The following is a 25,400-nucleotide window of genomic DNA, read 5'->3' as shown; positions in this document are numbered from 1 at the left end:
AGGAGGTGCAGGAGGACCCGCTTTGGAAGAAGCATGACTCCCTGAGCCATCACATCCCTGAACAACAGACCCCCCCCCCCCCGAGTGTGATCAGAACTGTTTATTAATCAGAAAGTATTGTTAAGTCTATTACTGTTGTGTTGTTGCATGCATAAGAAAGAACGTGAGAAAGAATTTCCCCTTGGGGACAATAAAGTCAAAGTCTAAAGTCGACCAAGCTAAACTACTGCCTATGAGGCGACATAAAAATGACAAAACACAGATAGTGAAGATCACGTGCGGTGCTCTCCTCTCTCACTGGACTGGCATGCAATATTCAAAAAGCAAGCAAGCCCACATGTCACGTGAGTAAAATCCTTGTGTGCAATGCCTATTTTAAACCATCAGATAGCCTAAATTGATTTACAAAGTCTTTAGCATGCGTATGTATTTTCAATATCACAAGCTAAGTGGTCTTAAATGTAATACATGCATTTTTTCCCCCTGCTTCCACTAGTTTGACTGTTGAAAAATTGAGTCTCCATATAAAAACTTTGGGAGACACTGATGCAGATTGATGCAGCCTTTGGACAGTGTGTCTTTAGTCATAGGTATCTGAGCCAATAATGCTGTTCTTCTTAATATTTTCCTTTGGATGCAAAGAGTTTAAGAGGGGACAACAACCTGACATTTGTATTAATTAAGAAAAACATATGCAAGTAAATAGTGATATGAATGTGTAGCTGAGGTGCACGCAAACTACAACTGAACATTAAAACATAGTGACAGCTTTGACTGATCCAGCCTTGGTCAGGACTTTTAAAAGCACAGGGTCCCCCCTCGTGAGTCATTAATAATTCAGATTTTTTACTATACAACAGCATCTTTAAAGATGAGACCTAGTGATACAAAAGGGCAAATTTGTCAGGACTCCAAGCCAGCAAATGAGGAAGTGGATTATATATGTTCCTTGTATAGCCATGGGTGATTTATTTAACCTTTTAAAAAGCCACCAAGTTTCTTTTTTTTACCTGTCTTAAACATGAACACTGTATAAACAATTTAAACCACAAAAAAATTGCCTTATCTTAGTCACTTCATCACATGAGAAAAAAAGAAAAAAAAGAAAAGAAAACAGCACATTTTTGGAGTTTCAGAAACCTTCATTATTCATTCAATCTGCTATCAAACTTATAATGAAAAGCGTTTCTACCAGCACTGGCTGTTCGAGCCCTCAGGGCCACCTGGCTATAAAAAAACATCAAATCTCCATTAAGACTTCAGTCATGTTTTGTGTTATTCACTTTTACATGACACTATCAGCAACATGTCTGGGCTTTCGTAGGAAAATACAGCCAACTTGGACAATGTGCACCAGCGTCCTAAATGATTAAATGGACAGTTTGTGCGTGTTCACTTCTCAACAAGGTTTCGTCACAGAATAATTCATGGGCTCTGAAAGGCATGTAAAACACTGCAGTTTTAAAAGGAACACCTTTTCCTCCACTCAGACAGTTGCATAAAGTGTTTGAAATGAAATATAGATGACCTGTGAAAAGGGTGTGTGCAGTGGTAAACCTCTCACTGTCCAAATCTATTTGTTTGCATTCAATTTATTAGCGTGCCTGCTAGCAACGCACTGTAAAGCGAGCATCGATTGTGTTATTGTCCGGGTTTCTTCTTCTTCTTACGTTTTCTCTTCCACCGAAAAGTTTGCAGTGGAATGGTGTGTGCTGTGTCTTTTCTAGGCATAACCATGGTGGCAAAAATTGCAAAAAAAACTTTAAAGAATTAAAATCATCACAACCCAGCCCAATGTGGAGCCTCACAGTGTCATCATACTTTAACGCATGTAGTTTACACTTTAAACGTGTCACAAGACACATGACAAGTGAAGTCCATGTATTGATAACTCTCTAAATAAACAATTGTCCTGTCAACAACTTCCAATCTACACAAATTTTTGGTTAAAATGTGATTTTTAAACTGCAGTGAGTCGGTTTTCACTTCTTGTTCAAAACTGTGAAGCACCTGAAAGCCTCCTGGTGCTCACAAACCAAGAATTGAATCTTTAATATCAACCGTTCATTGAAAAAGTCGACTTTAGAACATGTTGCTTTCTAGCTAGTGGTGATGAGCCTCTAAGCTGCTGGGTTTTAAAGTTATATTCCACCAAAATACTACTTTGTCTTTGTCTTGAGTCTTTTTCTTTTCCCTAATTTTACTCTTAGTCTTGTTTTAAGATTGTATTTTCTTTGCCCTTGTATATTCCATGACTTCTGTGTCTATTTTTGATATTTCTATCCGCCACCTCAAGCTGGATTCATCACCATATCTGCTTGTCTTTTTTCTTCTCTCTCTCCATTATACTTGCATGCGTGCTTCCTGACTGTGTTTGACCTGTGTGAAACCTTTAACCCCGACCAATGGTTTTTGAAGCCTTTGTTCATGGCTAAGTCTGAGCAGCCTCAAACTATTTGCCCTTTTTCTATCTCTCATGTTGCACCACAGTGCTTTTTATACTGGACTAGTGTTTGCCCTCTACTTGGCCTTTTTCGAAGATAATGCCCTGTAACCCTGCCTAGTTAGCATTTGATTAGCATATTGACTTGACCCCAAGGTTAATCAGGGCTGGCTTGTTTTCCTTTTTTTCCTCATATGTTTTACACTTCATACATTTTTTTTCTATTCATATTCTCTCTTATGTTTTTGGTTTCCCACTTGTATTATTCCCTCCTGGAAAACCTCCTCTGAAGTCTATACATTTCCTTGTTAAGCGTAGTATTTTCCTTCCCCATTTTTGATATAATTTATCCTCATGGTGTTAGGGTTACCCCCTGTTAGCCACTGTTTCATTTGTTTGAAATAGCAATAGGTGTTTTTTTTTACTGAATTTGTACACATATTTATACTGTGTACAAATGCATATTTATGCTCGGTTCAGAGTGGCACCAGGCAAAAAAACTACTGTTTCAAGGCAATGCAGTTTTTAAATGTCCGCATTGTTTAAATAGTAAGTGCACTTGCACCCATTTGAGGCCACATGGGCCTGTTTGCTATAAAATTAGGCATACTGCAGGCACATTTCTATTTTAAGCCAGTGAAAAGCAATTGTGCTGTTGTTCAACAAAGTCAGTGCTGCCTCATTTGTCAAGTGTGTGTCACTTGGGTAAATCCAAAAGAAAGATTTCAAACACAGAAATCACCAAATAACCTGTGAACTAATACGTTTCCAGTCTGAAAAGGATGTCTAAGGATAAGATTAAGAAACAAACATAGATATTGTAGACATAAGTGGGTGTAAGTTTTATAAGAGCCTTTGTCAGCAGGGTAAAATCTGTTTTCCCCCCGCAGCCTCATTCGGTCAGAACCTTTTACATGCACAGTTTTATCAAACTAAGTCTGTAGTCCGACTAAGATAGGAAACCGGACAACTTGCCGAGTCTGAGTATACAGTACATACGGAGGAGAAAATGGATATATTGGCCGTGTACGTCTGACTCCACCTCTATAAGCCAGTGCATATTGAATCAGTTTCCTGTTGACCTTTACGTCACAGAAAAACAAACAGTTAAAACGGTGAGATGGATCGCGCTGTACTTCTGTATGTTTAGTACCTGCTGTTCATGCATCCACCATGGCTCTTGTGGTTGCTGTGTTGGCTGAAGAAATACGCTGCTGCCATATGATTTCTGGCAACAGTACTGCAGTTTATACGGGGACATTTTGATGCATGTAGAACGCCATAGATGCAGGAGTGATCGGACTATGAATTGCATTATCCAGGTTTGTTAGTCTGACTAAGACTAGTTCCATTTTAGTCGGACTAACTAATGTTATTGGTGAAATCTGTGTTTGTCCTCCTATTTTATCTTTAAAATATATGCAGTCTATTACGCCAGGTTAATTACAAGACATGCTTATGCATTACATACAAGACCAACAACATTCAGTCATATCACTTCAATCCAAATGCAAATGGTCACAGAATGAGCTGCATATTTGATGTCATTTTGTTCTAGTATAAGCCAAGTGTTGTGTGTGTTTTGACAGGGAATTGAGGATCTAAACTAAAACAGTGAACTCATGACACAGTGGAAATCAAACAAATATGAGTCCTAGCGAAACAAAAAAAGTAGCAGTCATGTGAGTGGAGTGGAGAGAGATGACATGGTGGATGGAGTCATTAAGACAATCAGAGAGAGTAAAGGGAAGAAAGGGAAGAAAGGTAGGTGATGGTGGCAAGCCACTGTGCATGTTACCATCAAGGAAACAGGAAGCAGTGTGAGTCTACTAAATGAAAAAAACTAACACAATCCATCTGTGTTTTAGAAAACCAAACACTGGGTTCATCTATCGATACTATTTATTTTGCCTTTGAGGGTTAGAGAGGATTAAGTACATCACAAGATTTAATACATAATTATGCCCTTTTAAACTGGCTCGTGGAATTAAACGAAGTTTGTGTCCTTATAATAATAATATAATCAATCAAAATCTAACCTGCAATATTTGATAAATGCTTAGGATTTGCTGACTGACAAAATAACCTAATGGACATAAATATATTTGGATTGAATCTGCCTTCTTCCTCATTTTATGAAAATCCCTGTCACCTCAATTAATTTATGGACTTATCTAAACCTATCTTCACATCAGCTGTGAGGACGCTTTAAACGGACTTTAAGATGTATCCTGTTCAGTCACATGGCTTAAAGATGCTACAAGCAATATTTTATTGACCCTCACAAGCACAGCTGTGGTTCATGAGAATGATTAGTGGCCTCTAGTGCACTTAAAGCATTACATTTGAACTCATTTCTTTAAATCAGAAGTTAACTATAGTTATCATCTGCTCTCACCATAAACTATGTGTGTTTCAGTTCAAATTTAACTCTTAACTGTCTCAACTGTCTTGTACAGTATATGAGTTAAAGCTGGGGCAGGCAAGATAGGTTGTATGTAAATTCAGTGAAATGAGAGAAAAGTAGACCTCTGCCCCTCCTCCAAGAGGTATTATTTACCTTGGGAATGTGGTCTGTGATGGGTTTTCACTAAGCAGGTCTTTATTCCTGCATTGGCAACAATTGCCTACACAGCAAAGCAACCTAAACAAGAAAGGGAGCCACACAATTATGCAATAAACCCAATTCCACTATGTGTGGATTGGTTTCAGAGATGCAGGGATTGCCTAAATTCATCTCTTGCGTATGGAATGCATATGTCTATTCCTGCTCATCTTGTGGGAATCAAATTTTCCAATCTATTTTTTTTTTCTTCTAACAAGCCTGCCTACCCCAGCTTTATGCAAAACAACATTTTTTGGTAAATTATTATTCGTCTTAATAAAATAACATAGTACTTTTCAGCGCTACTGAGCACTGACCTCAGGTTTATCGCCTACCTGCGTTTGAAGGTGAGAACAACGCCGAGGAGGATGATGATGAACATGAGGATCCCTGCGATCACACCAGCCATTTTCACTGTGCTGTCTACCTGCTTCTCTGGCTCCATGGCATCTGAGTCCTGGGTGGACGCACCTACATGTGCCCACACACACACACACACACACACACACACAGGTATGCACAGAGTCATATTGGTAGGCAAATTGCAAGACATATCATACACGCATGTACAGCTGAAACACAACAAACGGATGGACACATACAATCAAAGACACAGAACGCCTGCACATACAGTTTATATGCACATCATGGTGATGGTTGATGCTTGATAGCCGTCCTTGCAAAACATACTCTCCCACACAAACACAAACACACACCTGTTGGCGACAAACAAGCCAACTGATTCCCGAACACTTCAGTCATGTGCAGCTAAACCTCTAACTGTCATGCAGTGATGTACAGTGTGTGATGGAAATATGGTGCTATTTTCTTTTAGTTTTAGAGTCATCTTGAAGCCAAAAACAACTAGCACTAGACATAATAAATGAATAAAAAATAAGAAAGAGAAAGAGGGAAGGAGATGAAGAAGAATACCATCATTTCTGTTTCAACTCTTGACTTCATTCTAGGTAACAAACATTCAAAACTGCCTGGACACAAACACACAGGAGAATCAAGGTTTAAAAAATGAAGCACATGCAGTTCTGGCCCAAAATAACGTCTTTATATCAGAATCAAATAAGCTGACAAACAACAGAATGAACTTAGTGGATTCAAATGGAATTTGGGGGAGGTCAATGCTAACTCTGCATATGGTTTGACGTATAGACGACTAAGAGGAGAGACAACCTATGACAGTGTCACCTTTGACTGCAGAGAGAGGCTGTGATGTGTTTATATCCTGCCTGCAGCTTAGACTCTCACTTCAGCATCGTTTTTGGTGCACTTTGCTTTCATGCATGAACTAGTTAAAGCGGCCAATTTCTCAATTATATTTCAAGCCTTTATTTACTTTAAAACTTTGAAAAGGAAAATCATTTGCATGACCGTTACATCTTGATAAACAACCCTTTTGACGGAGCTTGCATTTTGTGGAATTTTAACAGCAAAACATTTACTTTGATAAATAAGACAGACTCTTGCCTGCATGAGGGTTAGTTGATAGATAAGAGTCAATAAATAGCAAATAAGAATGACATTGTTTTTTTACCCTTTGTGAATTTGCGCTGAACAATGCTAACAAGGCAAAGCCACATTTTTGATTATGTTTAAAGTCAAATGGTTGTTTATGAATATCAGGGAAGAGAAAGAGAATGCTCACAGCTTCATAGCTTTGCCCAACACCTTATCAGGAGTCACTTTTCTGGATGTGAAAAATTTCATTTTAATACACACTTTTTTTTTTTTAAATGCTGCCATGGGAAAAAGACAAATCCAGAAAGTTCTACGCCCACAAACATAACATATTGCAGCAGGAAATTAGCTTGAACGTAAAGCACAATTTGAACTATACTCAAGTAAAAGTCTGAGATCGTTGTTAATAAAAAAATACACTTATAACTCAACTTACAATTAATAATAACTTACAATCATGTGACTTCAGAAAGAATCATTTTAGGCATTGCATTAAAATGCAGCTGGTGTGAGTTTTATATGAAACACATAATCCTTTTTCTTTACATCTTCATTAATACCCCCCAGTCTGGCCTTTTATGTTTTTATGCTATATGCATTTGCAGCTTTATACCTTGCTGTCACTAAATCCCTACCGGTCTTTTATGTATTCTATGTAATTACAGGTGCGATACAAAAGCCTTTTTCTCCAACCAGCTGCTGGTATTTCTAGTTATATTTCTAGAATATTTCACATAGCGGATGAAAAAGATTTGGGGTTGCTCAACATTTCCTTACTGTTAGACAACCACGTGTGGTAGGAATATCCATGTGTGGCTGGCTGTTTTAACCACTATCATCACTTCACATGGCCAGTGCCCTCATAATCGGCAGAGAGGAGCGTCTTTGACCTTACAGTCACACAACAGCTTCGAGCGGTCACGCTCACGACAAGTTCACACATTGCCGTGTGCGCTATGTCCTAGTACACAGCCCGCAGGAGTATTCCACTCCCCCTCCTGAGCGATCTGTATCACAGGACATGTTATGATGTGACGCCATTTGTTCACACTTCACTGGCCCGTGTTCTGATTGGGTTCAACAGTTCATAATGTAACAGTAAGGAACCCCATCTGGCAACAGGTTCAACTCAATTTAACATGGCGATTGGTCAGCTTGGGAGCCACTCAGCCAACCAGGCCAACTCTGACAAGGTTCTGACCGGGGCGGCCGAGAATTGTCCATTAGAAGGGGGTTAAATCTGAGGTGACGCGAGTTGACCCTGCAAAACAGGATTGACTGACAACCACGTAAACAAAATATGGTGACACTGTGGCCTCATTTATTATTGTATTGTCATCATCTAGTAACAGGTGGCCCGTAAATACGCACAATTTATGAATCCATCTTGCTGTTCTTGCCTCCCATAGTGGCAGGTGGTGTATTATTTTGTTGGCACACATTAGAATACTAAAGAAGACAATTGTAATACTATTGTAATTACTACACTATGGGGACCAAGACCATGTAAAGTTAAATGTTTTTTAAATGTCAAAATCTTCAGTAAAGGTTTGATTTGTTATGTTTTCTCAAAATCAATGTTCTCTCTGTTTAAAACACATTTATAATTTCTCATATCACAGTTGGCAATGAATCTTCATTCTTGCTGAACACACCTTCTTCTGTAATGATGGCCATATAAGGGTTTTACCCTGTACCCATTTGCTGATTTCATGAACACTATGATAAAGTATTTTATCCACAGACATCTAAATGCTATCGGAGCATTTTCCACTGAAGCCCTTCTTCTGTTTTGTTTGTTTCTTTTTTTTTTTAGCACCACTGATGGATGAAATGTTTACACTGTTTACAAATATTTTACCTCCAAATTAACCTGCGGAGAGGAACGCAGGCTCCAACTTTATTTAATTATACTCTACAAAGTTAGATAGAGCGGGATCACAAGTACGTGCTAAAATACTGTGTTGGAATAAATGGGAACTTGGTCCAGCCTTATCTCGTCTCGATGCAGAACAGAGGAGGAACAAAGCTATCCAAGGTGTATGTGTCACATTTTCTATTTCCTTTACAACAGTGGGTTGCTGGTGATATTGACTTCATTAATCCCAATAAATCATGTATTCCTGACTGTGCACCAGCAATGTGAGTATGTGCGACTATCCTTTTCATTATTCATTTCTCGCGCGCACTGTTTTTCCTTTTACTTGTAGAGCAGGGTGAAATTATCGGGGAGGAATTATGGGTAAAACCAGAGATATTAAAATTATAATCTCATCAAATGGAGAGAAAATTGATTTTCCTAGCCACCAACGCACTGCAGCAGCCCTGAATGGCATATTAAATGTGTGTGTGTGCAATTGTTTGCAGCTTGTGTTTCAGCTCACAAACAAATAATCCCCTATTCAGTTTTGTTGTTTCTTGAATATGATTTTGTGAGTAATGTATGAGTGTGAATCCAATGACCACTGCTTAGAACAAGGTATACTGTGTATTGTATGTGGTATATTTGTGTGCATATGTGCAGGAAAATGATCCATAAATAACTCATTTTTTCCACATCTTGTACAAAATGTGTATTTTCCACTACTGTGTGTGTCTATTAATGTTAAGATTTAGCTTTAAGGTATTTTTTATCAGCAGCTGTGAGGTTCATCCTCTGTGGATTAGCGTGAGCATGGCTGAGTGTGTTTAACGGGATTATTAATCTGAACTATGGTGCCACAGAGCTTTTTGTGTGTGCATGTATGTATGGTTATGTCTTTGCACCCATGCAACGTGGTAAATGTGGTTTTGTTCAGCTTTGGGATTGTGTGCTTGTGTGTCCGTTTGAATGTGCACATGCGGTCAAACCATGATGGATTAACGTACATTGAGTCTTCATGACTTTGTAAACAATAAAGGATACCAATACCGTAATACATTCACTTTAAGTCACTTTAAGTATTTTATTTAAATGTTCCATCCTCTGTTCTCTTTTGAGCCTACATGAAACTACATGTTTTTTCTCTATGGTCCAGCACTGACACTGAAACATTAAAAATAAATTGGAATATGGAAGACAGACAGTCTTATATGGATGTATAGAGTATTATATGGATGTTATACATCATACTCTAAAGTGGAATAAATAAACTTTCAAAATTGAATTGAGATCTACTTAAAAATTAGCTGCTTTTACCAAATAATACAAATCTGGCTGGTGTCATTGATTATTGATGATTGTACAAAAATATGCTTGAAATAAACTTAAAATTTCTGGAGGTAGACGATGTATACTTAGTAAGTGTTTCTATGTTTGTCTCAGTGTGTCACACAGATATAAGTCTACGTCAGAGAGTAAGAGTGGACAATACTGTACAGAATGTTGCACCAATTTGCTTCCTCGTGTTTTAGCTGAGAATTTACCCATCCCACTCTTTTCATTCATCCCTCTTTCCTCCTCTCTATCCCCAGATGCTAGTTGAGTCCTTTATGACCTGGTCAGATTTACAGTACACAGGGACAAGTAAACATTTTCTTGCTTAGCAGTGGAGCAGATTGAAAATTCTGTTGGAAGGGTGCACTTAGCATACGGCAACAATTTGCCACAAGGTCTGTCTAGCAGAAAGCGAGGCAGGTACCTTTGCATACAAAATGCTTCAGTAGGAGGGAAGAGAACCTTGAGTCTGCGTCTCTGTCTCTGCTGCTGGATCTGTACCTTTCTGCCTCTGTGACTTTCTTCAAGTCTGTCTTTGTCACCTTCTGTCAGTGTTTTTGGTCCTCTCCTTCTCTCTAGGGTTTTATTTATTAAGAGTTGCTTTTTCACTCTGTATCTCGAGATTCTGTTCATCTGTATTTCTCTGTCAGCTGTAGAGACTGTCTCCCTGTACAGCATGAACAGCACTTCATCCACTGCTGACTGGTATTGTGACCTTAAAATGCCACATCATCACCAGAATTTCACCCACAAAAAAGGTGCAGAGTGAGTCACTAAGCAGCGAGCAGGCGGCACTTGGTTATAATGGAAACATAGGAGGAGGATCGGTTTTAAAGAGCAGTGCATGTGTAGGTTTGTGTGTGTGTGTGTGTGTGAGGACAAAGACAATTCAGATATGATTCCTACAGCGTTTGACTTCTGCAGCTCAGCCACATCGCATTCACATCACGCGCACACACGCGTACACAGACAGCAAGCCACATGTTGCATCAGTATTACACAGCACCAGAGTCAGTTACAACACGACTCTGTACACCAGCAATTATAATCAACCTAAGGACTAATGGCAATGGGAATTGGAGATGACATATAAATGAGAGTATGCACGGCAAGGGGTGGGTGTGAATGCTCCTGTGAACTCCAGAAGCTAAACATGTGCAGGGCATACAGACACTACAGATGGAGAAGTCTCACTCATCAGCACATGCTGCACTGTGGCTCAATAAGAAGAAGAAGAAGAAGGAAAAAAAGCATCACTTTGCTTCAACCTGTCAAAACAATAAAATGATCTGTTAACTGAAGCTGAATACAAGATACTGGAGCTGTATTCACACTGCAGGCCCTCTTGTTCAATCATATCTGTCTTGGTTTGGATGATGTAACTTAGAACTGATATGGTTGAATATTAAAAAGACAAGCGTGCCAAGGAGTAGAGCAAAGGCATTTTCAGTCATGTGGGTACCACAGTTTTCTTTACACAGCAGTGTTGCCAAATGATGGCAGCTGTCTTAAAATAGTAAGATGTACCTTTAATATGCACAGCGTTGCTGAAAGACGCACACAATCAGTCAGGTGCATATTACCTCTCAAATGCAGTTTGGTTACATGTGATCTCATGTTCATTTTATGTAGCGATGAAATAATCTAATTAAAGGTTGATGCTTGTGTTTAAACTTCTTCCACATCTTCCAGGATGTGTCAATCAAGTGATAGTTTGGAGTTTGTTTGTTTTTTTAAAGTGGGGTTTTGTGAGATATTTATGCATAGTCAGTGTGTTACATACGGATGACTGTGCCACTGACATGATGGCAGTGAGTAGGGACAGTAAAAACACCTTTAAGGTTTTAACAAAACAGCTCTAAGCTCTAACAAATAAAATCTATGTCAGCGAGAGTGAATACTGAAAAAGAAATAATATGTTTGTCTGTTCTGACTTACTTTCTTACACCAAATTAACAAAAACTGTGATTCTTACTTCACATAACACTGGGTTTGACGGCCTTTTCTACTTGCAGAGTTCAGTCATCTGTATGACACTGACCCATACATCCCCATCTTAAAAAATGTAACAAACTATTCCTTTAATAGCTACCAAGGCGGCACTGATTCACTGTGGTGATTCATATAGTTATTCTGAAGTGATCCAGAACAGGGCAAACAATTCATGCAGGTGTCTCATCTAATTTATTCTGCAGTGTAAACTCAGCTTTACATAACTGTGGTAAATAAAATTTGACAAAACTTTGCTTTTACTGCAATGCTTTTTAGAATACAAACAGTATTTCTGAAGGACTTAAGTAGGCGAGATGAGCAAAGTGGGACTTCTGCCACCTGGCTTGTGTCGTACCGAGGGAGTGTGACATAACACCAGCGCTGTGTTCGCTTCACTTTCAACCCAATCACTCCAAAAGTGGAGCGACAACACAGATAATGTAGTTAACAACTACAGCAGGTAGAGTATATTTTTACATGTGGACACGGGTATCATAACCAAATTTGGATGTTGGATCTGGTGAAAGGAAAGGAGAGGAGGACTTTTTGACTTCATTGTTCAAATTGATTGAAGTGAAAGTGATGCGATCATAGAACAGACAGTGTCAAAGTGGAATCATGCTTCAGTGCTCTGGGCTTAGACAACACGAACAGTGACACAAGTGGATTTAGCTGCTGTTACTGCAAAGTGCTGACTGACTGAGAAGTAGTGAAGACAGGTAACTCGAAAGGTTTATTCTAATGGCGCAGTAATCAGGCAGTGAAAAGTGTTAACTGATCAAGTCGGATCTGTTTTTATTAAATAATAATTGTGATTTAAGGTTTTTTTTCACCGATATAGTGACCCCACTTCACATGTATATTCACTCAATTTAAGATTTCGCTTGTGTCCACAGTTGTGCATGACATGCATAATTCTTTGTGCTGAGCCTCGCAGTCTCAATTTCCCCCAGGACAGAAAACGTTATTGTATTCATGTGAAGTCATCTCATATCCTTGACAAATAACTGTGGCAGCAGTTTACCATTGTGCTTGCCGCTCACTGATTCCCCGTTGTGCCCCCATTGTCCCAAGTCAACGCTTTGATTGTTGTATTGTTGAATGTCGTTCACATTGTGCTGTCACGTCTCCACTGATAAAAAAAAATAATAAAAAAATAATAATAATAATACCGAAATGCATTTGCATGAGTATGGTTTTCAGAAAAGTTCAGTAAACAATATTTGGTTTTTGCGTTTCCGTTGCAAATGGTTGGCTGAATTTTAAAAGGCTGTGATATGAATAATCAATAAGAAATAGCCGAGTGTGGCCAATTTATTGGTTAGTCAAAAACAAATTGGCTGACATGAGGCTTTCATGGACAGGTTGCTATCGGTATTTGTGTCTGTCGATATGAAAACCTATTTAAAGATATAAACAAGACAGAAAACGTCTTTCTACATGATTACAATAATCAAAACCGTCTTGACACAGACAATTACAGTGCAGAAAGATGGCAAAGTATGCTTCGAAAATGGTTTTCAAAAAGTGTTCACTTACTTTAATCAAGTTGTGCATGTATATATTTGTTTTTATTTTGTGTATAAGACTTGAATATATTCCTGGGGTTTTAAAAACACATCTCAGGAGTTACTGCTTAACACTGTTATTGTCATCGGCCACCAAACATACATGTTATTCGGGCTCTTATAGTATTATTTTAAATGGTATGATTTTACCACATAGGCTTCATTGTCATTGGGTGTCATGATAAGCATATATTTTTTTTTTTTTTTTTTTTTTTTTAAATCACCGATTTTTTTCCCAGTATTATTGAAGCACATTAATTGGTAAGACATCCTTTAAAGGTTAGATGTCTCATTACTAAACGTCACACATGTATTTAAATGCCTTCATTGCAGCTTTGCTGAAAAAGGTAAAACATGTTGTCTCAGTTCAAGGCAGCTTCTTCAAAAATAAAAGTGGAAGAATGGAAAACACATCACGCGACGCTTGAAGTTATCCGCTAAGTCTGTGAGCCGGGCACAAGTTTAAAATGTCAGAAGCATAATTAAGTACAGTATTTGACAAGTTATGACAAATTGTATATTATATGTCACAGGGTGTATATTATTATTCAAGAGATGCCACGTCATTGATTTGTTGAGGCGGGTGTTCAGTCGATTGAGTTTGGCTTTGGGTTCCAGCAAAATCTAACATTTTTTTGAATCAGTTTCTGCTTAAAAAAAGGTGTTTCAGTTATATAGTGATAAGTTATATAGTGATATAGGGAGCCCAACCATCACACTTTTTCAGAACCATGAAAACTAAAATGAAATGTCATGTCATCTGACCAAATTTTGATGAAAGCAATTTTATATGTGCATTTTGTGTTGTGTTTTATATAATTTTACACGAGTAGTGATGATAAGCTATAAATAGATGGAAGGAAATCATCAATTAGTACATTTCTGCTCTTTGTCAACACACTTGTTAAAGTGCGTGTGTGTGTGTGTGTGTGTGTGTGTGTGCATGCAAGACAGAAAGTAGAGGCTCAAACACAGCCAGCGACATTCAAAGCACAGCAAACATGCAAACAACTGGTAAGATGGCAATAAGAAGGGAAGACATAGAGAAAAAAGAATAAAGGAATAGATAAACAAGGAGAGGGTGGAGGGCAGGGGACAACAAAATAATTAAATAAAAATGGGTTTGTGTTGTTTTCATGGTTGTACTGCGATGAAAAAGGTTTAACATAGGGAGGAAAATATTCTGCCTATAAAGCAGTAATCACCTTCGCTTGGGATGACTAGAATGTACGGCGTTGTTATTTGTCCCCTACCTATTACCACTAAGGCCAAGGGCCGCACGTCCCGCCGGAAAGCATGAGAGAGAGAGGGAAGAGAGAAAACAAACAACAACAAAAAAAGGAGAAAAAAAAGAAGAAAAGAGTCTAAGAAAAAGAGACGTATAGTTTTCTTTGTCCATTTCATCAACGTTTCCCTGGTTCTCAATTGCACAGTCTGTCTTAGAGGAGAGAAATTACATAGGTGAGAGAGATAGCACTAGAACAATGAGATCAACTAGCACTGTGTGTGAGCTGGGATGGGACTGGTTTTGGTTATTGGCAGGGAATAAGCGCCAATGAACATCTTGAGTGGTCCATTAGAGGGAAAAAGCGGGACAGATGTGTTGCTGGTGGGTATGTTTATTACCAAGGAGTGAGTCAGTTGTATTGTTAATAAATCAAAAAATAAAAATAAAGGGAGGAGGAAATGGAAGACAAAAATAATGAAATGATGTTTGAAAGAAAATCAAACTATGCGCAAAGAACAAATCTGCTATAAATTAAGATTAATTCACCCAGAAAGAAGAAAAAAAGTTGATCAAAGCTTGAGTTGTCCGGCATTGTTACTCAGATGTGTGGTTATGGGATAGAAGTCAACCATGAGCCAATAAAGAAAACTTCAAAATCTTATTTCAACTTTTTAGGTAAGTCCTTGAGTACAACTGCAACAATAAATGACAATGCCAATGTCTGATTTCTGTTCAAGTAATAGTCTTTAAACTTTTTCTTGTACCCAGAGTCATTTATAGTTGGAACTATTTCCAACATAAAGTAGAATCAGAATCCACATTTTGAATGTTATATTTGTACTTTAATGGGTTATAATTTGGAAGATGGGCTTAGCAGGCCTGAAAAACAGCAATCTACTACATATAGTCAGCTTTAGACTGGTAGGTCCTCAGGATGGCCAGTGTGGCTTTTCCATTAGGGACAAAGAGGGCTATTTCAGGTAATAGCAAAAGGCCTCTATTACCTGAGCAGCTGAATACACTGATTAGAACACACTGACACAGACAAGTAGCGTTTATTACAGTGTTCAGCTGCTGCAGTATGTAGACAAGCAAGCACTGAAACAAAATTAGTCATTAGCAAAAATAGACATCTACATTGTCTCAATTAAAAAAAAAAATATTAAAAAAATAAAAATGAAAAACTCTAAATACAGAGAAAAAGAAAGACAGCCACAAAACTAAGTGCATGTCTTCTCTCAAGCCCACACACATGCACACAGACAGAGAGCAGTATCTACACACTGTGGACTTCCACCCACAGCACTACCTACTCAAAAAAAAAAAAAAGCCTGGAAATGGATGAGGGGGAGAAAAATAAAACATATTAAAGTGAAACATGTGCACAAGTGAGCAATAAATGCTTGATGCAGAAGAAAAATAATAAGAGAGCGCGGGAGACAGAGGGAGGAGACATGGCAAAATCAAATCAATGTATAATGCCGATGAAAACATAAAATATTAAAACAAAGACACGGGGTGAGGAAAATCAATAGCAAGCTGAAAAGCCTTCAATGCATATTGCTTGCCACACAAATGGGCGTATTTGCCTGCGATGAGCAGCAAATAAAGATGGGCGACATGGGGGAAGCAAACCAGAATAGGATGAAATCCATCCATCGGGTTTAATGAATGCAGTGCATCGATGCGTAATGGCCCTGGTGTTCTACTTTATACACTGGTGAGCAACATGGATACAGTGTGAGATGGGAAATAGAGGGAGGAGGATCAAGAAGAAAAGGGGAAAATGTGAGACAGAAATGGGCAATAAACGGGAGATTAGGAGAAGAGTAGGAGAGAGGATGCTATGCAGCACAATCATGCAGGATAACATGATTAGGATGTAGGATTGCCTGGGCTTAAGTTTTAAGGGTTCACCTCTTTTAATGGAGTATGTGTGTTAGTGTGTGTGTGTGTGTGTTTGACCCCATTCAGATGTGGTATTAACATCCTTAGTGACCCGATCACATGCAGACAGAGTTAAGTAAGACTATTCACACCTGGCATTTAAATACATCATCTCCTGTGACCACATGAGATCAGACGTGGTTTTCGTCACCGTGTATCCAAATAAAAAATAACATTATGACTGTTTGCAAGTACAGTCAGTCTGACTGTACAGATGTGTCTGTTGTCAGGCAGTTTGTGTGTGTGTGTGTGTGTGTGTGTGTGTGGAAAAAAAATCATGTGACAGTCATTAACATTGAGGCAGTGCATAGTGTAAAAGGTTTAACTGCAGAGGGTCAGAGGTTGGAAGCTGAGGAGATGGTGTCTTTCCATACACAGTCATGTGGCCATGTGTATCCTCAAACCCCCTCCATGTGTTCATTGTGATTGGGGATGGGTCCTGTGTATCAGGAGGGTTCAGATCTCCACATGATTGGATCACTCGGGACTGATGTTAGTACCAGGTGTGAATGGGGTCTGCGTATGTGCATCTCATCTAAATACACTTATACAACGGAGACTCTAAGCTAGGGGTTGTGTCAACACTCATTTTAAAACATCTCCCCTCGGACAAGTCGGACATCATTTAACGACATACTGAGTTATTAGTGGAAGGGTGATCATACCTTTGTTAGCCAGGCGGACACAGTTGATTTTGGTTTCCTGTGGAGAAAAGACAGAGACAAGGTATCCTTGTTCAGTGATTTGTAAACATAACAAGTCACACAACAACAACAACGATTAACTGAAGTTGCTCCTTTGTCTCGGTTGGCGGACTCTGAGCGGGGTGTTTTTAAATGCACAAAGTTTCAACATCTCTGCTGAAAAAGACAAGAGGTCATTTCTCAAAAGCTGTTTGTTACTCTGCGATTCGCAGGCACGAGTCAATTCACCGGTTTCAGTTCAATTACCTGCTAATTAAACTGATGAGAGAAAAAAAAGTGTGATTGGGCAATACAAAGTGCATTTAAAAGACGAGAATGCCGACACCTGGAGTTTTTTGTTATCCTGAACAAAGTGTTTTTGCTTGCGGTGTTGACAAAAGGCTCCGACCATGACATCATCATGACCATCGACAACTCAGGGCATGAGAAACAGTAATCATGTAAAAACGATAAAATACTAGTGCTGTTAAATGGTAAAAGTTGGTCACTCCATCTTGCATCACTGTGTTAAAGTTCCCGTCACAACAGTCCAGTGCCACGTGAATACAATAAATGAAGCTATGACAATGAATAAGATGATCAATGAGATCACGAGACCATGACAATAAGTCCTAATTTTCTCATATACTCTTGCTTCACTTCCTTCACTCACACCTTTGTTTTAACACAGACCAGAGTAAAATACAAAAACAAAGAACAGAGTCATTATTAATGTTAATAGTAAAGCCTGGAACACATGTCAACATGGGTGGTGTGAAAAAAGCACACGCTGTAACAAACACTATGTATGAGAATTGAAGCAACTTAAATATGACTTTTACAGAATCTCAATACAATACCAACAAATACTAATCAATTCACGCCAGAGACGACATTGCTGTTGTTCTTGCTGTTGCATGTAACATGTTTTATTTCTCCCCATGTCCTGTGCTCCCACTGTTCCTGTCACTGTCTTTCTGATCAGCTGTCACCACCTGAATGGGCTGTCTGTTTTCCTGTATTCCATTTTCCTTTTTACATTCCTTCACTGCTCCCATCTTTTCCTCTTTTATTGGCCCTATGATATGCTGTTACCGTCACTTGTACGTCTAACCCACTTGTCACACAGAGAGTGGCCTCTCTCAAGTGTGGGACACATTTGTCTTCATCAAAGATGACGACTACAGGAGCAGTGACGGTGTCACCTGTCACTTTAGCGCCTGAACAAAGTCACTCTTCAATCTCTGCACGTACAGATTAATTATCTCCCAAATTATTAAAACATGGAAACAAACAAAAAAAGTTTTAAAATATACAAATGTCTTGGTGTATTTTTGAAATAAATGGAGCGAGAGCGAGATTTTTGTGTGTCGGAAAAGTTATCAGTCCTAAACACACCTTTTAAAAAAACTCATATGACAAATTGTTTGCAAGAAAAAAGGTTATTTTAACATCTGTTCAAGAAGCAACTCAACTTAGAAAATAACTACTAACTCATTTCTATGATCATTTATTTCTCTTGAGGCAGATGCGAGAAGAATCCCAAAAAGCTACAGCTCAACTTTCCCCTCGACAGTTACCAAGATCAGGGAAAGAAGACTGGATCTCAAAAACCAAGTAAAGTAAATACAGAGTATAGATGTAAATCAGTGAAAATGTGGAGCTAAAAAAGCTTCACTTCTTTCACTCCTTTAGTGGAAGCAGAATGCAGCCGCAATGTCAAATCGTTAGGTCTAAGATGTGATTATCCTTTAATATACCAATGCCATAAAAATATTGTAATCTATTTTAATGTGTTCTCAGTATGTAGATGTACGGAGCTGCTGATTGGCAGGGCTAAGAATCCTTCCCCTGACACTTTGGACCCGCTAAAAAGAAAGCATGTAACTGTCACAGATACAAACTGACTGAATTCAGTGTGATATTCAGTTGTTCTAAAATATTTTGTCTGGGGGGGTATTTCAGTCACAAGTGTGTGCTTGTGTGTGTGTGTGTGTGTGTGTGTGTCGGGGGGCTTATGAAGTTAAAAGCAGGGAAGATGAATGTTAGTGGATGATGGATGGTCTGAGCCTCTGGGCTGGATCTCTCCACAAGACTTAGCACAAACACGTCTACATCTCTGCCTGCTTTGCATTCATCTGTCTGTCCGTCTGAATGACTGACTAAATGTCTGACTGTCGATCTCCATGATTGTCTTCTTTAATGGATTCCGTCTTTGGCTGAGGTGGACAATGTGACTGCGTCGGGTAAGTCGTAAAACAGAGACTGAATGTCTAATATGCACACACACACACACACAAGCCCATGTTTTGCAAGTAAAATGCAAAAAAAAAAAAGTGCATGTAATTGCTTGATGTACATAATGAGTAATGAATTTAAAACTAAGTTTTTAGATATAGTGTGGCGACACCAACTTTAAGTAAACTACTAAAGCATATCTGTTTTTCATGTGTCTATCACACTGGCAGACGTGCCTGTTTATTCAACAAATGGGCACAGAGGGAATGAGATCAGCTCCCCGAGCATCAGTGACTTGTGTTTCCGAGACATTGGCCCTATCCTGCTTGTTAACAGTCCATTTAGGGGAACTGGCTGTTCTTCACAGTCACCATGAATAGAAGGGCTGCCTCGTCTTGGCTCATGCTAATGGACCAAACCTCAAGAGGTTGCAGGAAGCAAAGTTAATAAATGTAAGGCCAATTTATTGCCCTGCCTCCGTCCAGAGTGGCTGGGAGACGGCGAGAGGACGCGAGTTGTTTACAGTGGAGACACTGGGGAGACAGTGTGTGTCCTTCTGTGTGTGTCATAGTTAACTTTGTCGAACCTGAGAAGAATAATAAGTGTGTATGGGGATGCAGCTGCTGTGTGGTTGAACGCTCTCTCTCTCTCTCTCTTTCTGTCTCTCTCCTCTCTCTATGCATCTGTCCATCTTTTGTCAGTGCTGTGAGTGGCAGTAGATATTTTAAGCCACGTGTTGTTGTTTTTTCCTTCTGACTTATAGTTCTTATGATTGGCTGTTGGGGTTTCCAGGAAACCACTTTACTTTTCAGTTATTCACTTTATCTTTACGTCTCTTAACGCTTTCCCTTTTATGTCTCTGATCCTTCCCCAGCTTGACTCAACAGTTTAGCTCTGCTTGGTACAAATCTCTCCCACACATACATACAAGCTTGTGCATAAATAACACATACCTGCCCACAAGCTAGAAGGCAAACAAGTGTGTGCTTTCAAAATGCGCGGACACATACGGAATAGAAGTACATTTAGGGATTTGTGAGTCGACTGAGTGCATCTTGATTGACGTCCACTGACAGTGAGTAAAATGTCTGTCTCTCGGCAATTTGCACTCTGCGGTTTCCTCAATGCACTGTGCTTCAAATAGCTGAAGGCTTGGACGTAGTCCACTCTACACGCTTACTGCTGTGTTTTCAGATAGAAAGATGTTTTTCAGCTGCTTATTAGAAGTAATCTGTGTCCATACTAACATACTTGACACATGTATATCATGCACTATTGAGATACGCTGCGTAAACATGTGCTGGTTGTAACACATTGCTTATTTTCTGTTCTGAGACCAACAAGAAAAACACCAACAAGTGTTAATTTAACACCGAATGTATCGCAGATAACACGTTTGCGCAAGCGCACTCCGTAACGGTTTGTGCAATCGGAAAACAAATCTAACGGTTTCTGAAAAGTGAGAAGTTGCATGTCAAAACCAATATGTGATTATTTTGGTACGATACTCGCGCGGTTGCAAGAAGCCGGCAAATCACCAATCTTTGTCACCAGAGAGGAGAGAGATGGAAAAACACCTGTACATAGTTTCCATTTTTTTGGGCTGTTTGTTTTTGGACATTGAGACAAAAAACTCAAATGTTATTTTAAATATGTTTTATGCTGTTCGAATTTCAAAGTTAACACGCAAAATCTGGTGTTTGTATACAACTACAGGGTTTTTTCGACAGGGTTTTCTTCATTTTAAACTATTTAAACACTATTTTAACACGCAGTAAATAACTGCCAGATATTGAAAGTTATTCTTAAATAATTCTTAAAAAATCCAGATGGACATTTTGAGGCTTAGGTGTTAAAGGGTTAAGGGATTATAGGTGTGCTGTGTGGCCTATATGTATATATAGGCCACACAGCACATCTACAAACAACATACATACATACATACATATATATATATATATATATATATGAAAGAGAACTGAATGAAAATATGTCATCACACTAAAATACAACCTGCTCTAGTGCTCTAAAACACTTTTACACTTTTTAGTGTGGAGATAAAATAGTGGGATAAGGGGTTACATGTAGGTTATGTCCCAGAGAGACACCAGTGTGTTTTGGAGTGTGTGTGTGTGTGTGTGTGTGTGCGTGCACATTTGTGTGTGAATGGTGTTCATTGTCAGGAAACCTTGTTCAACCCCTTAGGGTTTTAACTTGTCAACATTTGTATCTTGCTGCATTTTTCACAGTGTGATGTTTTTCCATGTGTCCATGGTTCCACTCTATCTCCTTGTTATGTCTCCTCTTTTGTAACTCATCCTCTAATGTGATTCTAATTCCGTGACTTGTGCTTCCTCAGCATTAGAAACTTGAAACTGGGATCTGTAATATGGGATTTGATCTTGTTGTTTGGGGGGACATGCCATAGCAGTTTGATAAGATGTTCCCTTTTCTCTTTACCTATTTTTATCCACTCTCTTTCAATTGTTTTCCCACAGCCATGTCCTCCTTGACTCTCCCTCTCCATCTTTGCCTTAAGCATTATCTCTTCTTTAGTGTCTCTATCACACTTTTTAGACTTTTATTTCCCTCCTGCTATTGTTCCTCTATCCTCAGTTATTTTTGTCTTTGTGTGTGTATGTGTGTGCATGTAGTTTTGTGTGACCTTTGTGTGACATCACCTGACATCAGGGGAGACATCAAGTTTTCTACTGGTGAGCAGCGGTAACGTGCAGTGCACTGACTAATTGGCACAGTGATGGGAGATGAGAGACTGGCACCAGACTGCTGTCACCCCACAGGGCAATGGAAGAGGGAGAGGTAAAAGCGAAGAAATAGATGGAGAGAGAAAGATAAAGAAATTAAGAAATATGTTTTAAAAAAAAAACAGAAAAGAAGAGGTTAGGACACGGAAAATAAAAAAAGGAGAAAGAGGAAGGTGATCCACTACACAAGAAGAATGACATGAAAAAAGAGAGGAATGGAGATTGAAAAACAACCAAAAAAACATATAAGCCCAAACAAGATAAGTAAAAATGCAAGGAACAAAGGAGGTTAAAGGACACAGGGGGGGTTGGTGGAAGGAAAATGTGTAAGGCGAAAGTAAAGAGCAAAATAGATAAAAATGATAAAAATGGTGGGTGGTTGGCAAAATGGTAATGGAAAGGTAAAAAGAAAATAAGAGATGAAAGTGAAAGAAAAAATAAAGGGGTGAAAGAAGCATGACATGTCGGAAAGCACAAACAAGGAGGTTGGGGGAGAAAGATAAACAAAACAGATAGAAGGGGTTAGGGGGCAACCTTTAGTTTTCCTCTATGAAAGTAGAGGAAGAAGAAGAGGAGAAATAAAATGTGTAGCTGTTTTTTTTCGTCTATTAGAAGAGCAGAGGCAGAGAAAACAGCAGTGAGGAGATGAAGAGTGGGTGGATTGATAGACTGATTTCTTCTAAATGTTCTCAAGAGAGAAATCAAAGGACAGAAAATAAAAAGTGTGTGCGAGGAAAGGGAAACCTCCTTGACAGGCCCAGAAAACAAACCAAAAACAAACCAAAAGCAGTGTCTATCTAAGAAAGACACTGAATGAGAAACTGACTATGTCAGATCAAATTATGTCAAAACAGTTGAGTCCACAGAAATGTAAAAGAGGAGTTCTGTTCTCTTCGATATGGCAGATTCACCACAAACAACCAAAGAAGACAGAGAAAAGGCCACATAGGTGGTTGCCTTTTCATGGAAAATGGCTAGAAACCACTGTGGTGCATGTGTTGGTTGAACACCTACAGCATCAAATTGCATAGGGCCGGCCCTGTACTTGATGCAAACTCTGATCCTGTATTGAATTAGTTATTTACTCTTCTTTGTCCTTACTTTCATCATCCACGTTCACTTCCCGAAAGCCAGAACCAATTCTCAAACACGAAAAAAAGAAGTTAAGCAAGACCTCCTTGTCCTTCAACTACATCGGTGGAGTTCAAGCTGTTGTGAGTGGGCATTCACGCTGCTGAGTCCTTGAGGAAGGCACTTACAGTCCACCAGCTTCAGGACAGCTGCTGCGTGTCTGACCCTGACCACTGATTTTCCCATAAAGTGAGTAATAAAGGGGTGAGAAGGGCTGTCAGAGAATACTGGTCTGTTGCCAATACCCACAATTACCACAAATCAACCAATCATTTCGCATTGACTTCATTAAACCTTGAGGTTTCCTCCATGAGGATTTCAGAGGCCATCAACTATTATCTGACAGCTGTGGACTTCTGGTCTCAACATGGACAAAGCCTGCTCAAACTTCATTAGTCAAACTAAAAATAAAAAAGAAACAGAAGGTTGTCTGTCCCTAAAACCTTGTAGTTCACCTTGAAATTCCTCATTATTATTATTACTAGTTTTGTAATAATAATGATAACTATGTATTGAACTGTTTTGTACATAACTATTATTACAATGTCTTTGCATTATATAAAGAAGCTGTTGCAGACATTTTAACACCTACATATGCATACCTATGTGTGCACATGTACATACTGTATATGAACACTTATAACTGTGTATGTGTGGGGAAGAGAGACACTGTCAGGCAGGATTGGATGCGGTGGTTGCACTTGGGTCACAGCCGGGCACGCCTCACCACCCTCAAAAAAAGAAAAAGAAAAATGGTATCCTCTCTTTGCAGACAGACTCCCCTCAAGAAAGGTCTGGGAGTTGTCCCAAACGGGGGAGGACACACACACACACAAACACAAAACAAATAAAGGAATAAAACTATGCAAAATTATCCCTTAAACACATGGGAAAGAAGGGCAAAAATCCTCAAAATGTCACCAAAGTAAAGTAAAAGGAGTGGTGAGGGGGTGGACACCTTTCCCTGCATGAGACCGTGTCTCTACGAGGTTGGGCTGGAGGGGAACTCTGCCTCCCCCTCCATTATCCTGACGCGACGTCTCTCTCTCTCTGCCTTACCCACACACACACACACACATAGCATAATAATCTGAATACTAATTACGTCAAAAAGCCAGACGCGCGATATACTCATTAGCAGTGGATATGTGTGCACACGCATGGGTGCACGCATTCAAATACATGATATCCTGCTATTGTATATTTATATCATACAATCTTAACGTATTATTACTATTAATTATTATTGCTAATTCTAATTACTTCGCCCCATGTCAGCTGGGATTGGCACCAGCAGCCCTGCAACCCTCATGTGGAGGATAAAGCAGTAGATGATGAATGAATGAATGAATGAAATGAATGAATCATCCAGTCACAACACTATTCCTCTTTTATGTGATTGTCTTGTGTGCATCTATATATCACTGTCTTTGTTTGTCCCACTATAACAAATTAGAAAAATAAAAGATAATGTCCTTAAAGTATATCAACATTTAAGTGGGGCGTCCATAATACTGTTACATCCAATTTGCATGTATAGACCTGCAATACAGGCCTACATATGCACAAATGTGTGTGCAACTAATGTCCTTCAAATATGAATACCAAATAGTAATATGGCTTATCAATCCTCTAACACATACTTTATTGGCCATTAAGATATCATTCTCTGAATGTTACACAATAAAAACAGTTAGTTGCAGTAACTCAGACTGATATTTTTATAGAACTGTTTGGGTTACAGTAGCAGACTTGCTCAGAAAAACAAAACAAAGCTGCCTTTATTGGATGAAATTCATGAGATTTATGAAAGTGTGAGCTGTTTATGCTTCACTTATTTATTAAATCATCTGGGTTGCAGTCCCGCACAGGCCCACTTGCTTTTCTATTTACTTTTTCTCCACCGGCAGCCCTGCAACGCTCCAATCCATGACCTGAACAAACCACACACTGATTGGATTGACTGAGATCCAATCAAATGAAGAATTCTGATGTGACCGGATTCAGGGTCTGCACGTTCACTAAGTGCACGCATACACACATGCTGACACGCGCAGAAGTAAAGGCACCCACACATACGCTCATCTGCTCATGCACACACACCCCTAACCCACACACACTTGCACACGGT

General features: G+C 39.1%; 1 protein-coding gene across 9 annotated transcripts in view; it reads right to left on the bottom strand.

Annotated features, from left to right (window-relative positions):
- The window catches only part of ptprt (protein tyrosine phosphatase receptor type T), a 256,950-nt gene that overhangs the window by 82,937 nt on the left and 148,613 nt on the right, over positions 1-25,400 (bottom strand). For 5 of the 9 annotated variants that reach the window (XM_058631865.1, XM_058631867.1, XM_058631868.1 and 2 more), the window contains exons 15-17: positions 17,118-17,154; positions 14,483-14,539; positions 5,384-5,519 (exon numbers count right to left, since the gene is read on the bottom strand). In XM_058631865.1, the coding sequence (XP_058487848.1) occupies positions 5,384-5,519; positions 14,483-14,539; positions 17,118-17,154 (230 nt within the window). The remainder of the gene's footprint in view (positions 1-5,383; positions 5,520-14,482; positions 14,540-17,117; positions 17,155-25,400) is intronic. The other 4 variants (XM_058631870.1, XM_058631872.1, XM_058631873.1 and 1 more) reach the window with 2 other exon arrangements.

The sequence above is a fragment of the Solea solea genome, chromosome 6, assembly GCF_958295425.1.
Source record: "Solea solea chromosome 6, fSolSol10.1, whole genome shotgun sequence".
Lineage (NCBI taxonomy): Eukaryota > Metazoa > Chordata > Actinopteri > Pleuronectiformes > Soleidae > Solea > Solea solea.
Note: the sequence above shows the minus strand (reverse complement) of the source record. Positions and strands in the feature narration are given on the sequence as shown.